The sequence below is a fragment of the Oncorhynchus clarkii genome, chromosome 5 (genome assembly GCF_045791955.1).
Source record: "Oncorhynchus clarkii lewisi isolate Uvic-CL-2024 chromosome 5, UVic_Ocla_1.0, whole genome shotgun sequence".
NCBI lineage: Eukaryota > Metazoa > Chordata > Actinopteri > Salmoniformes > Salmonidae > Oncorhynchus > Oncorhynchus clarkii.
In genome coordinates, this window is record NC_092151.1 from 96,939,724 (window position 1) to 96,962,878 (window position 23,155).

At 47.0% G+C, this 23,155-nt stretch overlaps 1 protein-coding gene across 1 annotated transcript in view; it reads right to left on the minus strand.

The window, feature by feature from the left end:
* LOC139410298 (oculocutaneous albinism II) overlaps nt 1-23,155 on the minus strand; it is a 193,483-nt gene that overhangs the window by 152,002 nt on the left and 18,326 nt on the right. The window contains exons 3-7 of the mRNA XM_071155788.1: nt 13,751-13,852; nt 7,854-8,030; nt 4,195-4,252; nt 3,958-4,030; nt 157-314 (exon numbers count right to left, since the gene is read on the minus strand). Coding sequence (XP_071011889.1) covers nt 157-314; nt 3,958-4,030; nt 4,195-4,252; nt 7,854-8,030; nt 13,751-13,852 — 568 coding nt within the window. The remainder of the gene's footprint in view (nt 1-156; nt 315-3,957; nt 4,031-4,194; nt 4,253-7,853; nt 8,031-13,750; nt 13,853-23,155) is intronic.

Here is a 23,155-nt window from a genome sequence, read left to right on the forward strand (position 1 = left end):
TTACTATATAGGGAATAGGGCTCTGGTCAACAGTAGTGCACTATATAGGGAATAGTGCTCTGGTCTAAAGTAGTGCACTATATAGGGAATAGGGTTCCATTTGGGACTTCAAACTGCATTCAGAAACAGAGGTGGAACGTGGGTGGAGACTCTTACCGTCTGGACCCGCCTTCTCCGTGGCCCCGCCTCTTCAGTCTGCTCCACCTGAATAAGGATGTACTCCTCATTGGTCAGATCCACCATGCCACTCACGAAAGGCCCGCCCACCTGCAGCTTCAGCAAGGCGTTGTCACGGAAATCCGTCAGGTTCAAAGCTATTGGACAGCAGGTGGTCAAGGGAAATGACTAGGATTTTGTTTTTTATCCAATCTTTATTTAACCTGGAACTCTTTCATGAGGGGAAACCTGACATATCAATAGATTAGTAGAACATGATGTCATCTTTTTGTCCTTTTAAAGCTTGATGTGGACGCCTGGTTTAGTTGAATAGCTGTGAATCTTTGTGATTTAAAGTGTTTCTACCTTCTCCTTTTAAAGGCGTAGTTAACCCAATTATACTGAATATTTCATGGTCCCCATCAGAGCCTTCTACTAAGATATTCTACTGCACTGGTCCCTACATCATTCTACCTGACCACCACTTCATGGTCCCCATCAGAGCCTTCTACTAAGATATTCTACTGCACTGGTCCCTACATCATTCTACCTGACCACCACCGAATGGTTCCCATCAGAGCCTTCTACTAAGATATTCTACTGCACTGGTCCCTACATCATTCTACCTGACCACCACTTCATGGTCCCCATCAGAGCCTTCTACTAAGATATTCTACTGCACTGGTCCCTACATCATTCTACCTGACCACCACCGAATGGTTCCCATCAGAGCCTTCTACTAAGATATTCTACTGCACTGGTCCCTACATCATTCTACCTGACCACCACCGAATGGTTCCCATCAGAGCCTTCTACTAAGATATTCTACTGCACTGGTCCCTACATCATTCTACCTGACCACCACTTCATGGTCCCCATCAGAGCCTTCTACTAAGATATTCTACTGCACTGGTCCCTACATCATTCTACCTGACCACCACCGAATGGTTCCCATCAGAGCCTTCTACTAAGATATTCTACTGCACTGGTCCCTACATCATTCTACCTGACCACCACCGAATGGTTCCCATCAGAGCCTTCTACTAAGATATTCTACTGCACTGGTCCCTACATCATTCTACCTGACCACCACTTCATGGTCCCCATCAGAGCCTTCTACTAAGATATTCTACTGCACTGGTCCCTACATCATTCTACCTGACCACCACTTCATGGTCCCCATCAGAGCCTTCTACTAAGATATTATACTGCACTGGTCCCTACATCATTCTACCTGACCACCACTGAATGGTCCCCATCACTAATGGCTACAGTATAGGTCACAGTGTCCAGCCAATCAGGACCTCTACACTACAGTATATGTCACAGTGTCCAGCCAATCAGGACCTCTACACTACAGTATAGGTCACAGTGTCCAGCCAGTCATGACATCTACACTACAGTATAGGTCACAGTGTCCAGCCAGTCATGACATCTACACTACAGTATAGGTCACAGTGTCCAGCCAATCAGGACCTCTACACTACAGTACAGGTCACAGTGTCCAGCCAGTCATGACATCTACACTACAGTATAGGTCACATTGTCCAGCCAATCAGGACCTCTACACTACAGTATAGGTCACAGTGTCCAGCCAATCAGGACCTCTACACTACAGTATAGGTCACAGTGTCCAGCCAGTCATGACATCTACACTACAGTATAGGTCACAGTGTCCAGCCAATCAGGACCTCTACACAGTATAGGTCACAGTGTCCAGCCAATCAGGAACTCTGCACTACAGTATAGGTCACAGTGTCCAGCCAATCAGGACCTCTACACTACAGTATAGGTCACAGTGTCCAGCCAATCAGGACCTCTACACTACAGTATAGGTCACAGTGTCCAGCCAATCATGACTACACTACAGTATAGGTCACAGTGTCCAGCCAGTCAGGGCCTCTACACGTTGTATGGGACTGATGCAGTAGACTCAACAGTACTGTGTTGTATGGGACTGATGCAGTAGACTCAGCAGTACTGTGTTGTATGGGACTGATGCAGTAGACTCAGCAGTACTGTGTTGTATGGGACTGATGCAGTAGACTCAACAGTACTGTGTTGTATGGGACTGATGCAGTAGACTCAGCAGTACTGTGTTGCATGGGACTGATGCAGTAGACTCAGCAGTACTGTGTTGCATGGGACTGATGCAGTAGACTCAACAGTACTGTGTTGTATGGGACTGATGCAGTAGACTCAACAGTACTGTGTTGTATGGGACTGATGCAGTAGACTCAGCAGTACTGTGTTGTATGGGACTGATGCAGTAGACTCAGCAGTACTGTGTTGTATGGGACTGATGCAGTAGACTCAACAGTACTGTGTTGTATGGGACTGATGCAGTAGACTCAGCAGTACTGTGTTGTATGGGACTGATGCAGTAGACTCAGCAGTACTGTGTTGTATGGGACTGATGCAGTAGACTCAGCAGTACTGTGTTGTATGGGACTGATGCAGTAGACTCAACAGTACTGTGTTGTATGGGACTGATGCAGTAGACTCAACAGTACTGTGTTGCATGGGACTGATGCAGTAGACTCAGCAGTACTGTGTTGTATGGGACTGATGCAGTAGACTCAGCAGTACTGTGTTGTATGGGACTGATGCAGTAGACTCAACAGTACTGTGTTGTATGGGACTGATGCAGTAGACTCAGCAGTACTGTGTTGCATGGGACTGATGCAGTAGACTCAGCAGTACTGTGTTGTATGGGACTGATGCAGTAGACTCAACAGTACTGTGTTGTATGGGACTGATGCAGTAGACTCAGCAGTACTGTGTTGTATGGGACTAATGCAGTAGACTCAGCAGTACTGTGTTGTATGGGACTGGTGCAGTAGACTCAACAGTACTGTGTTGTATGGGACTGATGCAGTAGACTCAACAGTACTGTGTTGTATGGGACTGATGCAGTAGACTCAGCAGTACTGTGTTGTATGGGACTGATGCAGTAGACTCAGCAGTACTGTGTTGTATGGGACTGATGCAGTAGACTCAACAGTACTGTGTTGTATGGGACTGATGCAGTAGACTCAGCAGTACTGTGTTGTATGGGACTGATGCAGTAGACTCAACAGTACTGTGTTGTATGGGACTAATGCAGTAGACTCAGCAGTACTGTGTTGTATGGGACTGGTGCAGTAGACTCAACAGTACTGTGTTGTATGGGACTGATGCAGTAGACTCAACAGTACTGTGTTGTATGGGACTGATGCAGTAGACTCAGCAGTACTGTGTTGTATGGGACTGATGCAGTAGACTCAGCAGTACTGTGTTGTATGGGACTGATGCAGTAGACTCAACAGTACTGTGTTGCATGGGACTGATGCAGTAGACTCAGCAGTACTGTGTTGTATGGGACTGATGCAGTAGACTCAACAGTACTGTGTTGTATGGGACTGATGCAGTAGACTCAACAGTACTGTGTTGTATGGGACTGATGCAGTAGACTCAGCAGTACTGTGTTGTATGGGACTGATGCAGTAGACTCAGCAGTACTGTGTTGTATGGGACTGATGCAGTAGACTCAACAGTACTGTGTTGTATGGGACTGATGCAGTAGACTCAACAGTACTGTGTTGCATGGGACTGATGCAGTAGACTCAGCAGTACTGTGTTGTATGGGACTGATGCAGTAGACTCAACAGTACTGTGTTGTATGGGACTGATGCAGTAGACTCAGCAGTACTGTGTTGTATGGGACTGATGCAGTAGACTCAGCAGTACTGTGTTGTATGGGACTGATGCAGTAGACTCAACAGTACTGTGTTGTATGGGACTGATACAGTAGAAGGATACAGAAGCTCTCTGTAGGGGAGACAGCCAACATCCTCCACGGGTTGTCTCTGTCTGGATACATACTGAAGAACAACTGGAGAAACACACACACACACACACACACACACACACACACACACACACATACAGACTCTTAGCTTTTTGAAGCTGTTACTTTCTCTAGACATTAGGATGAACTGATATTGACACATTATAATCAATATGAATGAGTCATCTGTCACAAGACAATCCACTTACAGACATGAGGACGACAAAGGTGAAGATACAGGCGATTTTAAAGATGGAGATGCAAGATCTGTAAAGTAAATGAACCCAATATTAGATGTAGTGTACTGGGTGATGGAGCCTTTTTGAAACCCAGGTGCTGAGCATAATGTAGTACAGGCTCTGAACATGGAGGGACAGAAATAGGCAGAGAGAGAGAAGGAAAGAGACAGACAGTGAGACAGAGACAGAGACAGACAGACAGTGAGACAGTGACAGAGAGAGACAGACAGAGAGACCGTGACAGAGAGAGACAGACAGTGAGACAGTGACAGAGAGAGACAGACAGAGAGACAGTGACAGAGAGAGACAGACAGTGAGACAGTGACAGAGAGAGACAGACAGAGAGACAGTGACAGAGAGACAGACAGTGAGGCAGTGAGACAGTGAGAGCGAGAGACAATCTACTGGAACAGAGCATTTCTCAACCATGAGGCATCAAAGTCATAGGAATGTGAATACAGTGCACCACCCTCTGAGAGCCCTGCGGTTGTGGGCGGTGCAGTTGCCGTACCAGGCGGTGATACAGCCCGACAGGATGCTCTCAATTGTGCATCTGTAAACGTTTGTAAGGGTTTTAGGTGACAAGCCAAATTTCTTCAGCCTCCTGAGGTTGAAAAGGTGTTGTTGCACCTTCTTCACCACAGTCTGTGTAGGTGGACCATTTCAGTTTGTCTGTGATGTGTACGCCGAGGAACTTAAAACTTACTACCCACTCCACTGCTGTCCTGTTGATGTGGATAGGGGGGTGCTCCCTCTGCTGTTTCCTGAAGTCCACGATCATATCCTTTGTTTTGTTGATGTTGAGTGAAAGGTTACTTTCCTGACATCACACTCCAAGGGCCCTCACCTCCTCCCTGTAGGCTGTCTCGCCATTGTTAGTAATCAAGCCTACCACTGTAGTGTCGTCTGCAAACTTGGTGATTCAGTTGGAGGCGTGCATGGCCACGCAGTCATGGGTGAACAGGGAGTACAGGAGGGGGCTGAGCACACACCCTTGTGGGGCCCCAGTGTTGAGGATCAACAATGTGGAGATGTTGTTTCCTACCTTCACCACCTCGGGGCGGCCTGTCAGGAAGTCCAGGACCCAGATGCACAGGGCGGGGTCAAGACCCAGGGACTCAAGCTTTATGATGAGTTTGGAGGGTACTCTAGTGTTGAATGCTGAGCTGTCGTCAATGAACAGCATTTTTACATTGGTATTCCTCTTGTCCAGATGGGATAGGGCAATGTGCAGTGTGATGGCGATTGCATCATCCATGGACCTCATAGGGCAGTTAGCAAATTGAAGTGGGTCTAGGGGGGCAGAGGTGATATGATCCCTGACTAGCCTCTCAAAGCACTTCATGATGACAGAAGTGAGTGCTACGGGGCGATAGTCATTTAGTTCAGTTTACTTTGCTTTCTTGGGTACTGGAACAATGGTGGACATCTTGAAGCATGTGGGGACAGCAGACTGGGCTAGGGAGAGATTAAATATGTCTGTAAATACTCCAGCCAGCTGGCTGGTCTGCGCATGCTCTGAGGACACGGCTAGGGATGCCACGCTTAAATGTCTTACGTCGGCCACGGAGAAGGAGAGCCCAAAATCCGTGGTAGCGGCCACGTCGGTGGCACTGTGTTATCCTCAAAGCGGGCGAAGAAGGTGTTTAGCTTGTCCGGAAGCAAGACGTCGGTGTCTACGACGTGATTGTCTGTAGACTGTGCAATATAAGTCTCGTGTCTGAGTCGTTAAATTGCCCCTCCACTTTGTCTCTGTAATGACGTTTAGCCTGTTTGATTGCCTTACGGAGGGAATAACTACACTTTCTATTCAACCATATTCCCAGTCACCTTGCAGTGGTTAAATACGGTGGTTCGCGCTTTCAGTTTTGCGCAAATGCTGCCATCTATCCACAGTTTCTGGTTAGGGAAGGTTTTAATAGTCACAGTGGGTACAACATCTCCTATACACTTCCTGATAAACTCAGTCACCGTATCAGTGTATTCGTCAATGTTATTCTTGGAGGCTACCTGGAACATATCCCAGTCTGCGTGATCAAAACAATCTTGAAGCGTGGATTCCGATTGGTCAGACCAGCTTTGAATAGACCTTAGCACGGGTACTTCCTGTTTGAGTTTCTGACTATAGGAAGGGAGGAGCAAAATCAAGTCGTGATCAGATTTGCCGAAGGGAGGGCGGACGAGGGTCTTGTAGGCTTCCCGGAAATTGGAGTAGCAGTGGTTGAGTGTTTTAACAGCGCGAGTACTACAGTCAATGTGTTGATAGAACTTAGGTAGCGTTTTTCTCAAATTTGCTTTGTTAAAATCCCCAGCTACAATAATTGTCGCTTCTGGATACGTGGTTTCCAGTTTGCATAAAGTCCAGTGAAGTTTTTTGAGGGCCGTCGTGGTATCGGCTTGAGGGGGAATATACACGGCTGTGACTTTCACCAAAGATAATTTTCTTGGGAGGTAATACGGTCGGCATTTGATTGTGAGGTATTCTAAGTCTGGTGAACAAAAGGACTTGAGTTTCTGTATGTTGTCACAAACACACCATGAGTAGTTAATCGTGAAGCGTACAATCCCACCCTTCTTCTTCCCGGAGAGATATTTATTCCTGTCTGAGCGATGAACTGAGAACCCAGCTGGCTGTACGGACTCAGAAGGTATATCCCGAGAGAGCTGTGTTTCTGTGAAACAGAGTATGTTACAATCCCTGATGACTCTCTGGAAGGAAATCCTTGCCCTGAGCTCGTCAACTTTATTATCCAGAGTACCTCTCCTACGTCTGCAGTGATTTGAGTCAGCCTCTGAAATCAGTTCAATTGCTGAGGATCCAAATTGGGAAAGTCGTATTCCTGGTTTTAATGCTGGTAATGCTGGTAATGCTGGTAAGTTACCACCCCTCTGATATCCAGCTGCCTAGAGGGCCCTAGTAGAGCCTGCTGCCTAGAGGGCCTAGTGGAGCCAGCTAACGAGAGGGCCCTATAGGAGCCTGCTGCTAAGAGGGCCCTAGAGGAGACAGCTGCCTAGAGGGCCCTAGTGGAGCCTGCTGCTGAGAGGGCCCTAGTGGAGCCAGCTGCTGCGAGGGCCCTAGAGGAGACAGCTGCCTAGAGGGCCCTAGTGGAGCCTGCTGCTGAGAGGGCCCTAGTGGAGCCAGCTGCTGAGAGGGCCCTAGAGGAGCCTGCTGCTGAGAGGGCCCTAGAGGAGCCAGCTGCTGAGAGGGCCCTAGAGGAGCCAGCTGTTGAGAGGCCCCTAGAGGAGACAGCTGCCTAGAGGGCCCTAGTGGAGACGGCAACTTCTGTAAGGTGTAAGTACTGTAGCTGAATTAGTCTGTAAGCTATTTTCTCTTCATTTATAGACTATTTTATATTTTATTTAGTTAGGTGTCTAGACTGACAGCCTGTACAGGTTCAGACCGATACACTCAATTCTGTGTTGGTTTTTGTACTTAGTTAATCATTTATCATTTCAAACGGCTTTCTCCTTTGAAACTTTTGTGTGTTTAATGTTAACTGTTAATTTGTGATTGTTTTTATCACTTACTTTGCGAATGTTTAAAAAAAAAATCTTGCCAATTTAAGACTATTTTAATGGAATTGAACTGACAGAGAGACAGAGACAGCAGCAGAGCCAGAGAGCTTTACCTCATGCTGTTGGACAATTTGAAGTTTAGGTGTACGTCCAGAGGGTCTTTCTCTGTGGAGGAGGATCGTGACAGGGACAGGCTGGTGACCTCACTCCCCAGACGACACCTCCTATCCAGCTCCAAACTGCTGTTATCCCACGTCTCCTCCCCCTCATACAGGGTCATGTACGTTATACTGGAACATATAGGTAATAATACAGGTTATTAACAGTTGTCCCATGTCTCCTCCCCCTCATACAGCAACATGTACGTTATACTGGAAACATAATACGAATTAATTAAATAATCAATACTGTAAATAGCATAGGCAACAACAGAAATCACTGGGAATGCACTCAGTAAGAGTGTATGGTGATGTGTATAGTGATGTGTAATAGTGTATGGTGATGTGTATAGTGATGTGTATGGTGATGTGTATAGTGATCAGTATAGTGATGTGTATAGTGTATGGTGATGTGTAATAGTGTAATAGTGTATGGTTATGTGTATAGTGATGTGTATAGTGATGTGCAATAGTGTATAGTGATGTGTAATAGTGTATAGTGATGTGTATAGTGATGTGTAATAGTGATGTGTAATAGTGTATAGTGATGTGTATAGTGATGTGTAATAGTGATGTGCAATAGTGTATAGTGATGTGTATAGTGATGTGTAATAGTGTATAGTGACGTGTATAGTGATGTGTAATAGTGTATAGTGATGTGTATAGTGATGTGTATAGTGATGTGTAATAGTGTATGGTGATGTGTATAGTGATGTGTAATAGTGTATAGTGATGTGTAATAGTGATGTGTAATAGTGTATAGTGATGTGTATAGTGATGTGTAATAGCGATGTGTAATAGTGTATAGTGATGTGTAATAGTGTATAGTGATGTGTATAGTGATGTGTAATAGTGTATGGTGATGTGTATAGTGATGTGTAATAGTGTATAGTGATGTGTAATAGTGATGTGTAATAGTGTATAGTGATGTGTATAGTGATGTGTAATAGTGATGTGTAATAGTGTATAGTGATGTGTATAGTGATGTGTAATAGCGATGTGTAATAGTGTATAGTGATGTGTATAGTGATGTGTAATAGTGTATAGTGATGTGTATAGTGATGTGTAATAGCGATGTGTAATAGTGTATAGTGATGTGTATAGTGATGTGTAATAGTGTATAGTGATGTGTATAGTGATGTGTATAGTGATGTGTAATAGTGTATAGTGATGTGTATAGTGATGTGTAATAGTGATGTGTAATAGTGTATAGTGATGTGTATAGTGATGTGTAATAGTGATGTGCAATAGTGTATAGTGATGTGTATAGTGATGTGTAATAGTGTATAGTGACGTGTATAGTGATGTGTAATAGTGTATAGTGATGTGTATAGTGATGTGTATAGTGATGTGTAATAGTGTATGGTGATGTGTATAGTGATGTGTAATAGTGTATAGTGATGTGTAATAGTGATGTGTAATAGTGTATAGTGATGTGTATAGTGATGTGTAATAGCGATGTGTAATAGTGTATAGTGATGTGTAATAGTGTATAGTGATGTGTATAGTGATGTGTAATAGTGATGTGTAATAGTGTATAGTGATGTGTATAGTGATGTGTAATAGCGATGTGTAATAGTGTATAGTGATGTGTATAGTGATGTGTAATAGTGTATGGTGATGTGTATAGTGATGTGTAATAGTGTATAGTGATGTGTATAGTGATGTGTAATAGTGTATAGTGATGTGTATAGTGATGTGTATAGTGATGTGTAATAGTGTATGGTGATGTGTATAGTGATGTGTAATAGTGTATAGTGATGTGTATAGTGATGTGTAATAGTGATGTGTAATAGTGTATAGTGATGTGTATAGTGATGTGTAATAGTGTATGGTGATGTGTATAGTGATGTGTAATAGTGTATAGTGATGTGTATAGTGATGTGTAATAGTGTATAGTGATGTGTATAGTGATGTGTATAGTGATGTGTAATAGTGTATGGTGATGTGTATAGCGATGTGTAATAGTGTATAGTGATGTGTATAGTGATGTGTAATAGTGATGTGTAATAGTGTATAGTGATGTGTAATAGTGTATAGTGATGTGTAATAGTGATGTGTAATAGTGTATAGTGATGTGTATAGTGATGTGTAATAGCGATGTGTAATAGTGTATAGTGATGTGCAATAGTGTATAGTGATGTGTATAGTGATGTGTAATAGTGTATAGTGATGTGTATAGTGATGTGTAATAGTGTATGGTGATGTGTATAGTGATGTGTAATAGTGTATAGTGATGTGCAATAGTGTATAGTGATGTGTATAGTGATGTGTAATAGTGTATAGTGATGTGTATAGTGATGTGTAATAGTGTATGGTGATGTGTATAGTGATGTGTAATAGTGTATAGTGATGTGTATAGTGATGTGTATAGTGATGTGTAATAGTTTATGGTGATGTGTATAGTGATCTGTATAGTGATGTGTAAAGTGATGTGTAATAGTGTATGGTGATGTGTATAGTGATCTGTATCGTGATGTGTATAGTGATGCGTATAGTGATGTGTAATAGTGTAAGGTGATGTGTATAGTGATCTGTATAGTGATGTGTATAGTGATGTGTAATAGTGTATAGTGATGTGTATAGTGATGTGTATAGTGATGTGTATGGTGATGTGTATAGTGATGTGTATGGTGATGTGTATAGTAATGTGTATAGTGATGTGTAATAGTGTATAGTGATGTGTATAGTGATGTGTATAGTGATGTGTATGGTGATGTGTATAGTGATGTGTATGGTGATGTGTATAGTGATGTGTATAGTGATGTGTATGGTGATGTGTATAGTGATGTGTATGGTGATGTGTATAGTGATGTGTATAGTGATGTGTATGGTGATGTGTATGGTGATGTGTATAGTGATGTGTATAGTGATGTGTATGGTGATGTGTATGTTGATGTGTATAGTGATGTGTATAGTGATGTGTATGGTGATGTGTATAGTGATGTGTATAGTGATGTGTATAGTGATGTGTATGGTGATGTGTATAGTGATGTGTAATAGTGTAAGGTGATGTGTATGGTGATGTGTATAGTGATGTGTAATAGTGTATAGTGATGTGTATGGTGATGTGTATAGTGATGTGTATAGTGTATGGTGATGTGTATAGCATTTTGTTTTACCCATGGTATATGGTCTGAAATACCACAGCTGTCAGCCAATAAACATTCATTTCACCCAGTTTATAATGATGTGTATAATGATGTATACAGTGATGTGTGTTGTTTATATTGATGTGTATAATGATGTATATAGTGATGTGTATAGTTTAGATTGATGTGTATAATGATGTATATAGTGATGTGTATAGTTTAGGTTGATGTGTATAATGATGTATATAGTGATGTGTATAGTTTAGATTGATGTGTATATTGATGTGTATAATGATGTGTATTGATGCATCTACAGGGCTCATCTGAAAAGGTTCATTTTATTTATTTCACATTTTGATGTCTAATTTTTAGATTTGACGGCTGTTGCAGCTGAGAACGAAACGTGTATGGACACAATGAGAGGGACTTAATACCATGGAGACAACCACTGTTATTTATCATATTCCTGGGAGCTTTTTCACTCCTTCAGCATGTTCAGTGCCTTTGGAAAGTATTCAAACCCCTTGAGCTTTCCCACATTTTGTTACATTACTGCCTTGTTCTAAAATGGATTAAGTATTTTTTCCCCTCATCAATCTACACACAATACTTAGTACTTTGTTGAAGCACCTTTGGCAGCGATTACCGCCTAGAGAATTCTTGGGTATGACGCTACAAGTTTGGCACACTTGCATTTGGGGACTTTCCCCCATTCTTCTCTGCAGATCCTCTCAAGCTCTGTCAGGTTGGATGGGAAGCGTCACTGCACAGCTATTTAAATCTGGGCTGGGCCACTCAAGGACATTCAGAGACTTGTCCCGAACCCACTCCTGTGTTTTCTTGGCTGTGTGTTTAGGGTTGTTGTCCTGTTTGAAGATGAACCTTTACCCCCAGTCTGAGGTCCTGAGCGCTCTGGAGCAGGTTTGCTCTCTGTACTTTGCTCCATTCATCTTTCCCTTGACCCTGACTCGTCTCCAAGTCCCTGCCTCTGGAAAACATCCTCACAGCAGGATGCTAACACCACCATGCTTCACCGTAGGGATGGTGGCAGGTTTCCTCCAGACGTGATGCTTGGCATTCAGGCCAAATAGTTAAGTTTCATCAGACCAGAAAATCTTGTTTCTCATGGTCAGAGTACTTTAGGTGCCTTTTGGCAAACTCCAAGAGGGTGGTCATGTGCTTTTTACTGAGGAGTGGCTTCCATCTGGCCACTCTACCATAAAGGCCTGATTAGTGGAGTGCTGCAGAGATGGTTGTCCTACTGTAAGGTTCTCCCATCTCCACAGAGGAACTCTGGAGCTGTCAGAGTGACCATCGGGTTCTTGGTCACCTCCCTGACCAAGACCCCTCTCCCCAGATTGCTCAGTTTGGCCGGGCGGCCAGCTCTAGGAAGAGTCTTGGTGGTTCCAAACTTCTTCCATTTAAGAATTATGGAGGCCTGGGTTCGAGCCAAGGCTCTGTCGCAGCCGGCCACGACCAGGATGTTCATTGGGCGGCGCACAATTGGCCCAGCGTCGTCCGGGTTAGGGAGGGTTTGACCGGCAGGGATATCCTTGTCTCATCGCGCACTAGCGACAAGTGGCAGGTCGGGCGCAGTGCATGATGACACGGTAGCCAGGTGTACGGTGTTTCCTCCGACACATTGGTGCGGCTGGTTTCCGGGTTGGATGGGCAGTGCGGCTGGGCTGGGTTGGGTTGTGTTTCGGAGAACGCACGGCTCTCAACCTTCACCTCTCCCGAGTCTGTATGGGAGTTTCAGCGATGAGACAAGACTGTAACTACCAATTGGATACCACAAAATTGGGGAGAAAACAGGGCTGAATTGTTTTTTTTATAATAATAATTTAAAAGAATGATGGAGACCACTGTGTTCTTGGGGACCTTCAGTGCTGCAGACGTGTTTTGGTACCCTTCCCCAGATCTGTGCCTCGACACAATCCTGTCTCGGAGCTCTACAGACAATTCCTTCGACCTCATGGCTTGGTTTTTGCTCTGACATGCACTGTCAACTGTGGAACCTTATATAGACAGGTGTGTGTCTTTCTAAATCATGTCCAATCAATTGATTTTACCACAGATGGACTCTAATCAAGTTGTAGAAACATCTGAAGGATGATTAATTTTGAGTCTCATACCAAAGGGTCTGAACACTTATCTAAATAAGGTAGTTCTGGTTTTAATATTTATACATTTGCAAAAATGTCTAAAAAAAACTGTTTTTGCCTTGTCATTAAGGGGTAGTGTGTAAAGATTGATGAGGAAAATGTTTTATTTTGTCAATTTTAGAATAAGGATAAATGTGGAAAAAGTCAAGGGGTCTGAATACTTTCCAAATGCACTGCACATGTACGGAGTAAGCTCCATTCATCTGCACTGTATCTAGCCACCATGATATCAGCAGTCCTCTGCAATCACAAAGAGGAACATTTGGCACTTATATTAACTAGGAGTTGAATATCACCTAGGAGTTGAATATCACCTAGGAGTTGAATATCACCTAGGAGTTGAATATCACCTAGGAGTTGAATATCACCTAGGAGTTGAATATCACCTAGGAGTTGAATATCACCTAGGAGTTGAATATCACCTAGGAGTTGAATAGAAGCTGGGTCTTTTAGGAGAACAAGATTAGGTATTTATCTCCATTTGTAAAATGTATGCATGTGCACATCAATTGTATACAATTCAACATACGTAGCTTGCTACAAACCTGCTGTGATATCAAAGGCTCTTTCTGAGAAACAACAAAACCTAACTTACCTGTCATCTTGGGAGAACCTGATGAGGGGAGATCTCTCTGTGTGGTTGGACCCCGTCTGGTTGGTGTTTCCCTTCAGAAAGTTGACCATACTGAAGCTCTGTCTGGAGAACCAATACAAAACATAGAGTCAACTGAAGGGAACAAACAAATTCTAAGTTTTAACCGTCAGTTTGATGCTCAGACTTTCATCAGAAAAGTGAAAACAGTGCAGCCTGTGTGGTGAACTTTAACCTGTCTGTCACATGGGAGGTCCGGGAATTGGCCCCATATAGCACAAGTCATAAGCAGTGGCAAAATGTATAGACATGCAGGAAATTAGCATTAAAACTGCAACATTCTCTGTCATCCTCATAAAAACCGCATGGTGAGCTATAGAAAACAACATTCTCTGTCATCCTCATAAAAGCAGCATGGTGAGCTATAGAAAACAACATTCTCTGTCATCCTCATAAAAACAGCATGGTGAGCTATAGAAAACAACATCCTCATAAAAACAGCATGGTGAGCTATAGAAAACAACATCCTCATAAAAACAGCATGGTGAGCTATAGAAAACAACATCCTCATAAAAACAGCATGGTGAGCTATAGAAAACAACATTCTCTGCCCCGAGGAAAAGCAGCATGGTGAGCTATAGAAAACAACATTCTCTGCCCCGAGGAAAAGCAGCATGGTGAGCTATAGAAAACAACATTCTCTGCCCCGAGGAAAAGCAGCATGGTGAGCTATAGAAAACAACATTCTCTGCCCCAAGGAAAAGCAGCATGGTGAGCTATAGAAAACAACATTCTCTGCCCCAAGGAAAAGCAGCATGGTGAGCTATAGAAAACAACATTCTCTGCCCCAAGGAAAAGCAGCATGGTGAGCTATAGAAAACAACATTCTCTGCCCCAAGGAAAAGCAGCATGGTGAGCTATAGAAAACAACATTCTCTGCCCCAAGGAAAAGCAGCATGGTGAGCTATAGAAAACAACATTCTCTGCCCCAAGGAAAAGCAGCATGGTGAGCTATAGAAAACAACATTCTCTGCCCCGAGGAAAAGCAGCATGGTGAGCTATAGAAAACAACATTCTCTGCCCCGAGGAAAAGCAGCATGGTGAGCTATAGAAAACAACATTCTCTGCCCCAAGGAAAAGCAGCATGGTGAGCTATAGAAAACAACATTCTCTGCCCCAAGGAAAAGCAGCATGGTGAGCTATAGAAAACAACATTCTCTGCCCCGAGGAAAAGCAGCATGGTGAGCTATAGAAAACAACATTCTCTGCCCCGAGGAAAAGCAGCATGGTGAGCTATAGAAAACAACATTCTCTGCCCCGAGGAAAAGCAGCATGGTGAGCTATAGAAAACAACATTCTCTGCCCCGAGGAAAAGCAGCATGGTGAGCTATAGAAAACAACATTCTCTGCCCCGAGGAAAAGCAGCATGGTGAGCTATAGAAAACAACATTCTCTGCCCCGAGGAAAAGCAGCATGGTGAGCTATAGAAAACAACATTCTCTGCCCCAAGGAAAAGCAGCATGGTGAGCTATAGAAAACAACATTCTCTGCCCCAAGGAAAAGCAGCATGGTGAGCTATAGAAAACAACATTCTCTGCCCCGAGGAAAAGCAGCATGGTGAGCTATAGAAAACAACATTCTCTGCCCCAAGGAAAAGCAGCATGGTGAGCTATAGAAAACAACATTCTCTGCCCCGAGGAAAAGCAGCATGGTGAGCTATAGAAAACAACATTCTCTGCCCCGAGGAAAAGCAGCATGGTGAGCTATAGAAAACAACATTCTCTGCCCCGAGGAAAAGCAGCATGGTGAGCTATAGAAAACAACATTCTCTGCCCCGAGGAAAAGCAGCATGGTGAGCTATAGAAAACAACATTCTCTGCCCCGAGGAAAAGCAGCATGGTGAGCTATAGAAAACAACATTCTCTGGCCAGAGGAAAAGCAGCATGGTGAGCTATAGAAAACAACATTCTCTGCCCCGAGGAAAAGCAGCATGGTGAGCTATAGAAAACAACATTCTCTGCCCCAAGGAAAAGCAGCATGGTGAGCTATAGAAAACAACATTCTCTGTCATCCTCATAAAAACAGCATGGTGAGCTATAGAAAACAACATTCTCTGCCCCAAGGAAAAGCAGCATGGTGAGCTATAGAAAACAACATTCTCTGCCCCGAGGAGAAGCAGCATGGTGAGCTATAGAAAACAACATTCTCTGCCCCAAGGAAAAGCAGCATGGTGAGCTATAGAAAACAACATTCTCTGGCCAGAGGAAAAGCAGCATGGTGAGCTATAGAAAACAACATTCTCTGGCCAGAGGAAAAGCAGCATGGTGAGCTATAGAAAACAACATTCTCTGCCCCGAGGAAAAGCAGCATGGTGAGCTATAGAAAACAACATTCTCTGCCCCAAGGAAAAGCAGCATGGTGAGCTATAGAAAACAACATTCTCTGCCCCGAGGAAAAGCAGCATGGTGAGCTATAGAAAACAACATTCTCTGCCCCGAGGAAAAGCAGCATGGTGAGCTATAGAAAACAACATTCTCTGGCCAGAGGAAAAGCAGCATGGTGAGCTATAGAAAACAACATTCTCTGGCCAGAGGAAAAGCAGCATGGTGAGCTATAGAAAACAACATTCTCTGGCCAGAGGAAAAGCAGCATGGTGAGCTATAGAAAACAACATTCTCTGCCCCGAGGAAAAGCAGCATGGTGAGCTATAGAAAACAACATTCTCTGTCATCCTCATAAAAACAGCATGGTGAGCTATAGAAAACAACATTCTCTGCCCCAAGGAAAAGCAGCATGGTGAGCTATAGAAAACAACATTCTCTGCCCCAAGGAAAAGCAGCATGGTGAGCTATAGAAAACAACATTCTCTGGCCAGAGGAAAAGCAGCATGGTGAGCTATAGAAAACAACATTCTCTGCCCCGAGGAAAAGCAGCATGGTGAGCTATAGAAAACAACATTCTCTGCCCCGAGGAAAAGCAGCATGGTGAGCTATAGAAAACAACATTCTCTGTCATCCTCATAAAAACAGCATGGTGAGCTATAGAAAACAACATTCTCTGCCCCAAGGAAAAGCAGCATGGTGAGCTATAGAAAACAACATTCTCTGCCCCAAGGAAAAGCAGCATGGTGAGCTATAGAAAACAACATTCTCTGCCCCGAGGAAAAGCAGCATGGTGAGCTATAGAAAACAACATTCTCTGCCCCAAGGAAAAGCAGCATGGTGAGCTATAGAAAACAACATTCTCTGGCCAGAGGAAAAGCAGCATGGTGAGCTATAGAAAACAACATTCTCTGCCCCAAGGAAAAGCAGCATGGTGAGCTATAGAAAACAACATTCTCTGCCCCAAGGAAAAGCAGCATGGTGAGCTATAGAAAACAACATTCTCCCCAAGGAAAAGCAGCATGGTGAGCTATAGAAAACAACATTCTCTGCCCCAGAGGAAAAGCAGCATGGTGAGCTATAGAAAACAACATTCTCTGCCCCAAGGAAAAGCAGCATGGTGAGCTATAGAAAACAACATTCTCTGGCCAGAGGAAAAGCAGCATGGTGAGCTATAGAAAACAACATTCTCTGGCCAGAGGAAAAGCAGCATGGTGAGCTATAGAAAACAACATTCTCTGCCCCGAGGAAAAGCAGCATGGTGAGCTATAGAAAACAACATTCTCTGCCCCAAGGAAAAGCAGCATGGTGAGCTATAGAAAACAACATTCTCTGCCCCGAGGAAAAGCAGCATGGTGAGCTATAGAAAACAACATTCTCTGCCCCGAGGAAAAGCAGCATGGTGAGCTATAGAAAACAACATTCTCTGCCCCGAGGAAAAGCAGCATGGTGAGCTATAGAAAACAACATTCTCTGGCCAGAGGAAAAGCAGCATGGTGAGCTATAGAAAACAACATTCTCTGCCCCGAGGAAAAGCAGCATGGTGAGCTATAGAAAACAACATTCTCTGCCCCAAGGAAAAGCAGCATGGTGAGCTATAGAAAACAACATTCTCTGCCCCGAGGAAAAGCAGCATGGTGAGCTATAGAAAACAACATTCTCTGCCCCGAGGAAAAGCAGCATGGTGAGCTATAGAAAACAACATTCTCTGCCCCGAGGAAAAGCAGCATGGTGAGCTATAGAAAACAACATTCTCTGCCCCGAGGAAAAGCAGCATGGTGAGCTATAGAAAACAACATTCTCTGGCCAGAGGAAAAGCAGCATGGTGAGCTATAGAAAACAACATTCTCTGGCCAGAGGAAAAGCAGCATGGTGAGCTATAGAAAACAACATTCTCTGCCCCAAGGAAAAGCAGCATGGTGAGCTATAGAAAACAACATTCTCTGCCCCGAGGAAAAGCAGCATGGTGAGCTATAGAAAACAACATTCTCTGCCCTGGATGGCAGGGAGCTGGGTCCCAGTGATGTACTGGGCTCTCTGCATCACCACCTGGTATAGAGGTCCTGGATGGCAGGGAGCTGTGCCCCAGTGATGTACTGGGCTCTCTGCATCACCACCTGATATAGAGGTCCTGGATGGCAGGGAGCTGGGTCCCAGTGATGTACTGGGCTGTCTGCATCACCACCTGGTATAGAGGTCCTGGATGGCAGGGAGCTGGGCCCCAGTGATGTACTGGGCTGTCTGCATCACCACCTGGTATAGAGGTCCTGGATGTCAGGGAGCTGGGTCCCAGTGATGTACTGGGCTGTCCTCACCAGCATCTGATATAGAGGTCCTGGATGTCAGGGAGCTGGGTCCCAGTGATGTACTGGGCTCTCTGCATCACCACCTGATATAGAGGTCCTGATGTCAGGGAGCTGGGCCCCAGTGATGTATTGGGCTGACCTCACCACCCTCTGACATAGAGGTCCTGGATGGCAGGGAGCTGGGTCCCAGTGATGTACTGGGCTCTCTGCATCACCACCTGATATAGAGGTCCTGGATGTCAGGGAGCTGGGTCCCAGTGATGTATTGGGCTGACCTCACCACCCTCTGATATAGAGGTTCTGGATGTCAGGGAGCTGGGCACCAGTGATGTACTGGGCTGTCCTCACCACCCTCTGATATAGAGGTTCTGGATGTCAGGGAGCTGGGTCCCAGTGATGTACTGGGCTGTCTGCATCACCACCTGGTATAGAGGTTCTGGATGTCAGGGAGCTGGGCCCCAGTGATGTACTGGGCTCTCTGCATCACCACCTGATATAGAGGTCCTGGATGGCAGGGAGCTGGGTCCCAGTGATGTACTGGGCTGTCTGCATCACCACCTGATATAGAGGTCCTGGATGTCAGGGAGCTGGGCCCCAGTGATGTACTGGGCTCTCTGCATCACCACCTGGTATAGAGGTCCTGGATGGCAGGGAGCTGGGCCCCAGTGATGTACTGGGCTCTCTGCATCACCACCTGATATAGAGGTCCTGGATGGCAGGGAGCTGGGTCCCAGTGATGTACTGGGCTGTCTGCATCACCACCTGGTATAGAGGTCCTGGATGGCAGGGAGCTGGGCCCCAGTGATGTACTGGGCTGTCCTCACCACCTGGTATAGAGGTCCTGGATGGCAGGGAGCTGGGTCCCAGTGATGTACTGGGCTCTCTGCATCACCACCTGATATAGAGGTTCTGGATGTCAGGGAGCTGGGTCCCAGTGATGTACTGGGCTGTCCTCACCACCCTCTGATATAGAGGTCCTGGATGGCAGGGAGCTGGGTCCCAGTGATGTACTGGGCTGTCTGCATCACCACCTGGTATAGAGGTTCTGGACAGGGAGCTGGGTCCCAGTGATGTACTGGGCTGTCCTCACCACCACCTGGATGCTGGGCCCCAGTGATGTACTGGGCTGTCCTCACCACCCTCTGGAGGCTGGAGCTGGGCCCCAGTGTGTACTGGGCTGTCTGCATCACCACCTGGGTCCTGGTGGCAGGGAGCTGGGTCCCAGTGATGTACATCACCACCTGGTCCTGGATGGCAGGGAGCTGGGTCCCCTGGGCTGGCATCACCACCTGGTATAGAGGTTCTGGATGGCAGGGAGCTGGGTCCCAGTGATGACTGGGCTGTCTGCATCACCACCTGATATAGAGCTGCTGGGCCCCAGTGATGTATTCTGACCTCACCACACTCTGATATAGAGGTCCTGGATGGCAGGGAGCTGGGCCCCAGTGATGTGGGCATCACCACCTGGTATGATGGATGGCAGGGAGCTGGGCCCCAGTGATGTACTGGGCTCTCTGCATCACCACCTGGTATAGAGGTTCTGGATGTCAGGGAGCTGGGCCCCAGTGATGTTTTGGGCTGACCTCACCACCCTCTGATATAGAGGTCCTGGATGGCCTGGGCCCCAGTGATGTACGGGGCTCTCTGCATCACCACCTGGTATAGAGGTCCTGGATGGCAGGGGGCTGGGTCCCAGTGATGTACTGGGCTCTCTGCATCACCACCTGGTATAGAGGTCCTGGATGGCAGGGAGCTGGGCCCCAGTGATGTACTGGGCTCCTGCATCACCACCTGATATAGAGGTCCTGGATGGAGGGAGCTGGGTCCCAGTGATGTACTGGGCTGTCTGCATCACCACCTGGGAGCTGGGTCCCAGTGATGTACTGGGCTGTCCTCACCACCTGGTATAGAGGTCCTGGATGGCAGGGAGCTGGGTCCCAGTGATGTACTGGGCTCTCTGCATCACCACCTGGTATAGAGGCCCTGGATGGCAGGGAGCTGGGTCCCAGTGATGTACTGGGCTGTCTGCATCACCACCTGGTATAGAGGTCCTGGATGGCAGGGAGCTGGGTCCCAGTGATGTACTGGGCTGTCTGCATCACCACCTGGTATAGAGGTTCTGGATGGCAGGGAGCTGGGTCCCAGTGATGTACTGGGCTGTCTGCATCACCACCTGATATAGAGTTCCTGGATGGCAGGGAGCTGGGCCCCAGTGATGTATTGGGCTGACCTCACCACACTCTGATATAGAGGTCCTGGATGGCAGGGAGCTGGGCCCCAGTGATGTACGGGGCTCTCTGCATCACCACCTGGTATAGAGGTCCTGGATGGCAGGGAGCTGGGCCCCAGTGATGTACTGGGCTCTCTGCATCACCACCTGGTATAGAGGTTCTGGATGTCAGGGAGCTGGGCCCCAGTGATGTTTTGGGCTGACCTCACCACCCTCTGATATAGAGGTCCTGGATGGCAGGGAGCTGGGCCCCAGTGATGTACGGGGCTCTCTGCATCACCACCTGGTATAGAGGTCCTGGATGGCAGGGGGCTGGGTCCCAGTGATGTACTGGGCTCTCTGCATCACCACCTGGTATAGAGGTCCTGGATGGCAGGGAGCTGGGCCCCAGTGATGTACTGGGCTCTCTGCATCACCACCTGATATAGAGGTCCTGGATGGCAGGGAGCTGGGTCCCAGTGATGTACTGGGCTGTCTGCATCACCACCTGGTATAGAGGTCCTGGATGGCAGGGAGCTGGGCCCCAGTGATGTACTGGGCTGTCCTCACCACCTGGTATAGAGGTCCTGGATGGCAGGGAGCTGGGTCCCAGTGATGTACTGGGCTCTCTGCATCACCACCTGGTATAGAGGCCCTGGATGGCAGGGAGCTGGGTCCCAGTGATGTACTGGGCTGTCTGCATCACCACCTGGTATAGAGGTTCTGGATGTCAGGGAGCTGGGTCCCAGTGATGTACTGGGCTGTCCTCACCACCCTCTGATATAGAGGTCCTGGATGGCAGGGAGCTGGGTCCCAGTGATGTACTGGGCTGTCTGCATCACCACCTGGTATAGAGGTTCTGGATGTCAGGGAGCTGGGTCCCAGTGATGTACTGGGCTGTCCTCACCACCACCTGGTATAGAGGTCCTGGGTGGCAGGGAGCTGGGCCCCAGTGATGTACTGGGCTGTCCTCACCACCCTCTGATATGGAGGTCCTGGATGGCAGGGAGCTGGGCCCCAGTGATGTACTGGGCTGTCTGCATCACCACCTGGTATAGAGGTCCTGGATGGCAGGGAGCTGGGTCCCAGTGATGTACTGGGCTGTCTGCATCACCACCTGGTATAGAGGTTCTGGATGTCAGGGAGCTGGGTCCCAGTAATGTACTGGGCTGTCCTCACCACCCTCTGATATAGAGGTCCTGGATGGCAGGGAGCTGGGTCCCAGTGATGTACTGGGCTGTCTGCATCACCACCTGGTATAGAGGTTCTGGATGTCAGGGAGCTGGGTCCCAGTGATGTACTGGGCTGTCCTCACCACCCTCTGATATAGAGGTCCTGGATGGCAGGGAGCTGGTTCCCAGTGATGTACTGGGCTGTCTGCATCACCACCTGGTATAGAGGTCCTGGATGGCAGGGAGCTGGGTCCCAGTGATGTACTGGGCTGTCTGCATCACCACCTGGTATAGAGGTTCTGGATGGCAGGGAGCTGGGTCCCAGTGATGTACTGGGCTGTCTGCATCACCACCTGATATAGAGGTCCTGGATGGCAGGGAGCTGGGTCCCAGTGATGTACTGGGCTGTCTGCATCACCACCTGATATAGAGGTCCTGGATGGCAGGGAGCTGGGCCCCAGTGATGTACTGGGCTGTCTGCATCACCACCTGGTATAGAGATTCTGGATGTCAGGGAGCTGGGTCCCAGTGATGTACTGGGCTGTCCTCACCACCACCTGATATAGAGGTCCTGGATGGCAGGGAGCTGGGCCCAGTGATGTACTGGGCTCTCTGCATCACCACCTGGTATAGAGGTCCTGGATGGCAGGGAGCTGGGCCCCAGTGATGTATTGGGCTGACCTCACCACCCTCTGATATAGAGGTCCTGAATGGCAGGGAGCTGGGCCCCAGTGATGTACGGGGCTCTCTGCATCACCACCTGGTATAGAGGTCCTGGATGGCAGGGAGCTGGGCCCCAGTGATGTACTGGGCTCTCTGCATCACCACCTGGTATAGAGGTCCTGGGTGGCAGGGAGCTGGGCCCCAGTGATGTATTGGGCTGTCCTCACCACCCTCTGATATAGAGGTCCTGGATGGCAGGGAGCTGGGTCCCAGTGATGTACTGGGCTGTCCTCACCACCACCTGATATAGAGGTCCTGGATGGCAGGGAGCTGGGCCCCAGTGATGTACTGGGCTCTCTGCATCACCACCTGGTATAGAGGTTCTGGATGTCAGGGAGCTGGGCCCCAGTGATGTATTGGGCTGACCTCACCACCCTCTGATATAGAGGTCCTGGATGGCAGGGAGCTGGGCCCCAGTGATGTACGGGGCTCTCTGCATCACCACCTGGTATAGAGGTCCTGGATGGCAGGGAGCTGGGCCCCAGTGATGTACTGGGCTGTCCTCACCACCACCTTGTATAGAGGTCCTGGGTGGCAGGGAGCTGGGCCCCAGTGATGTACTGGGCTGTTTTCATACCAAGCAGTGATGCAACCAGTCAAGATGCTCTCAATGGTTT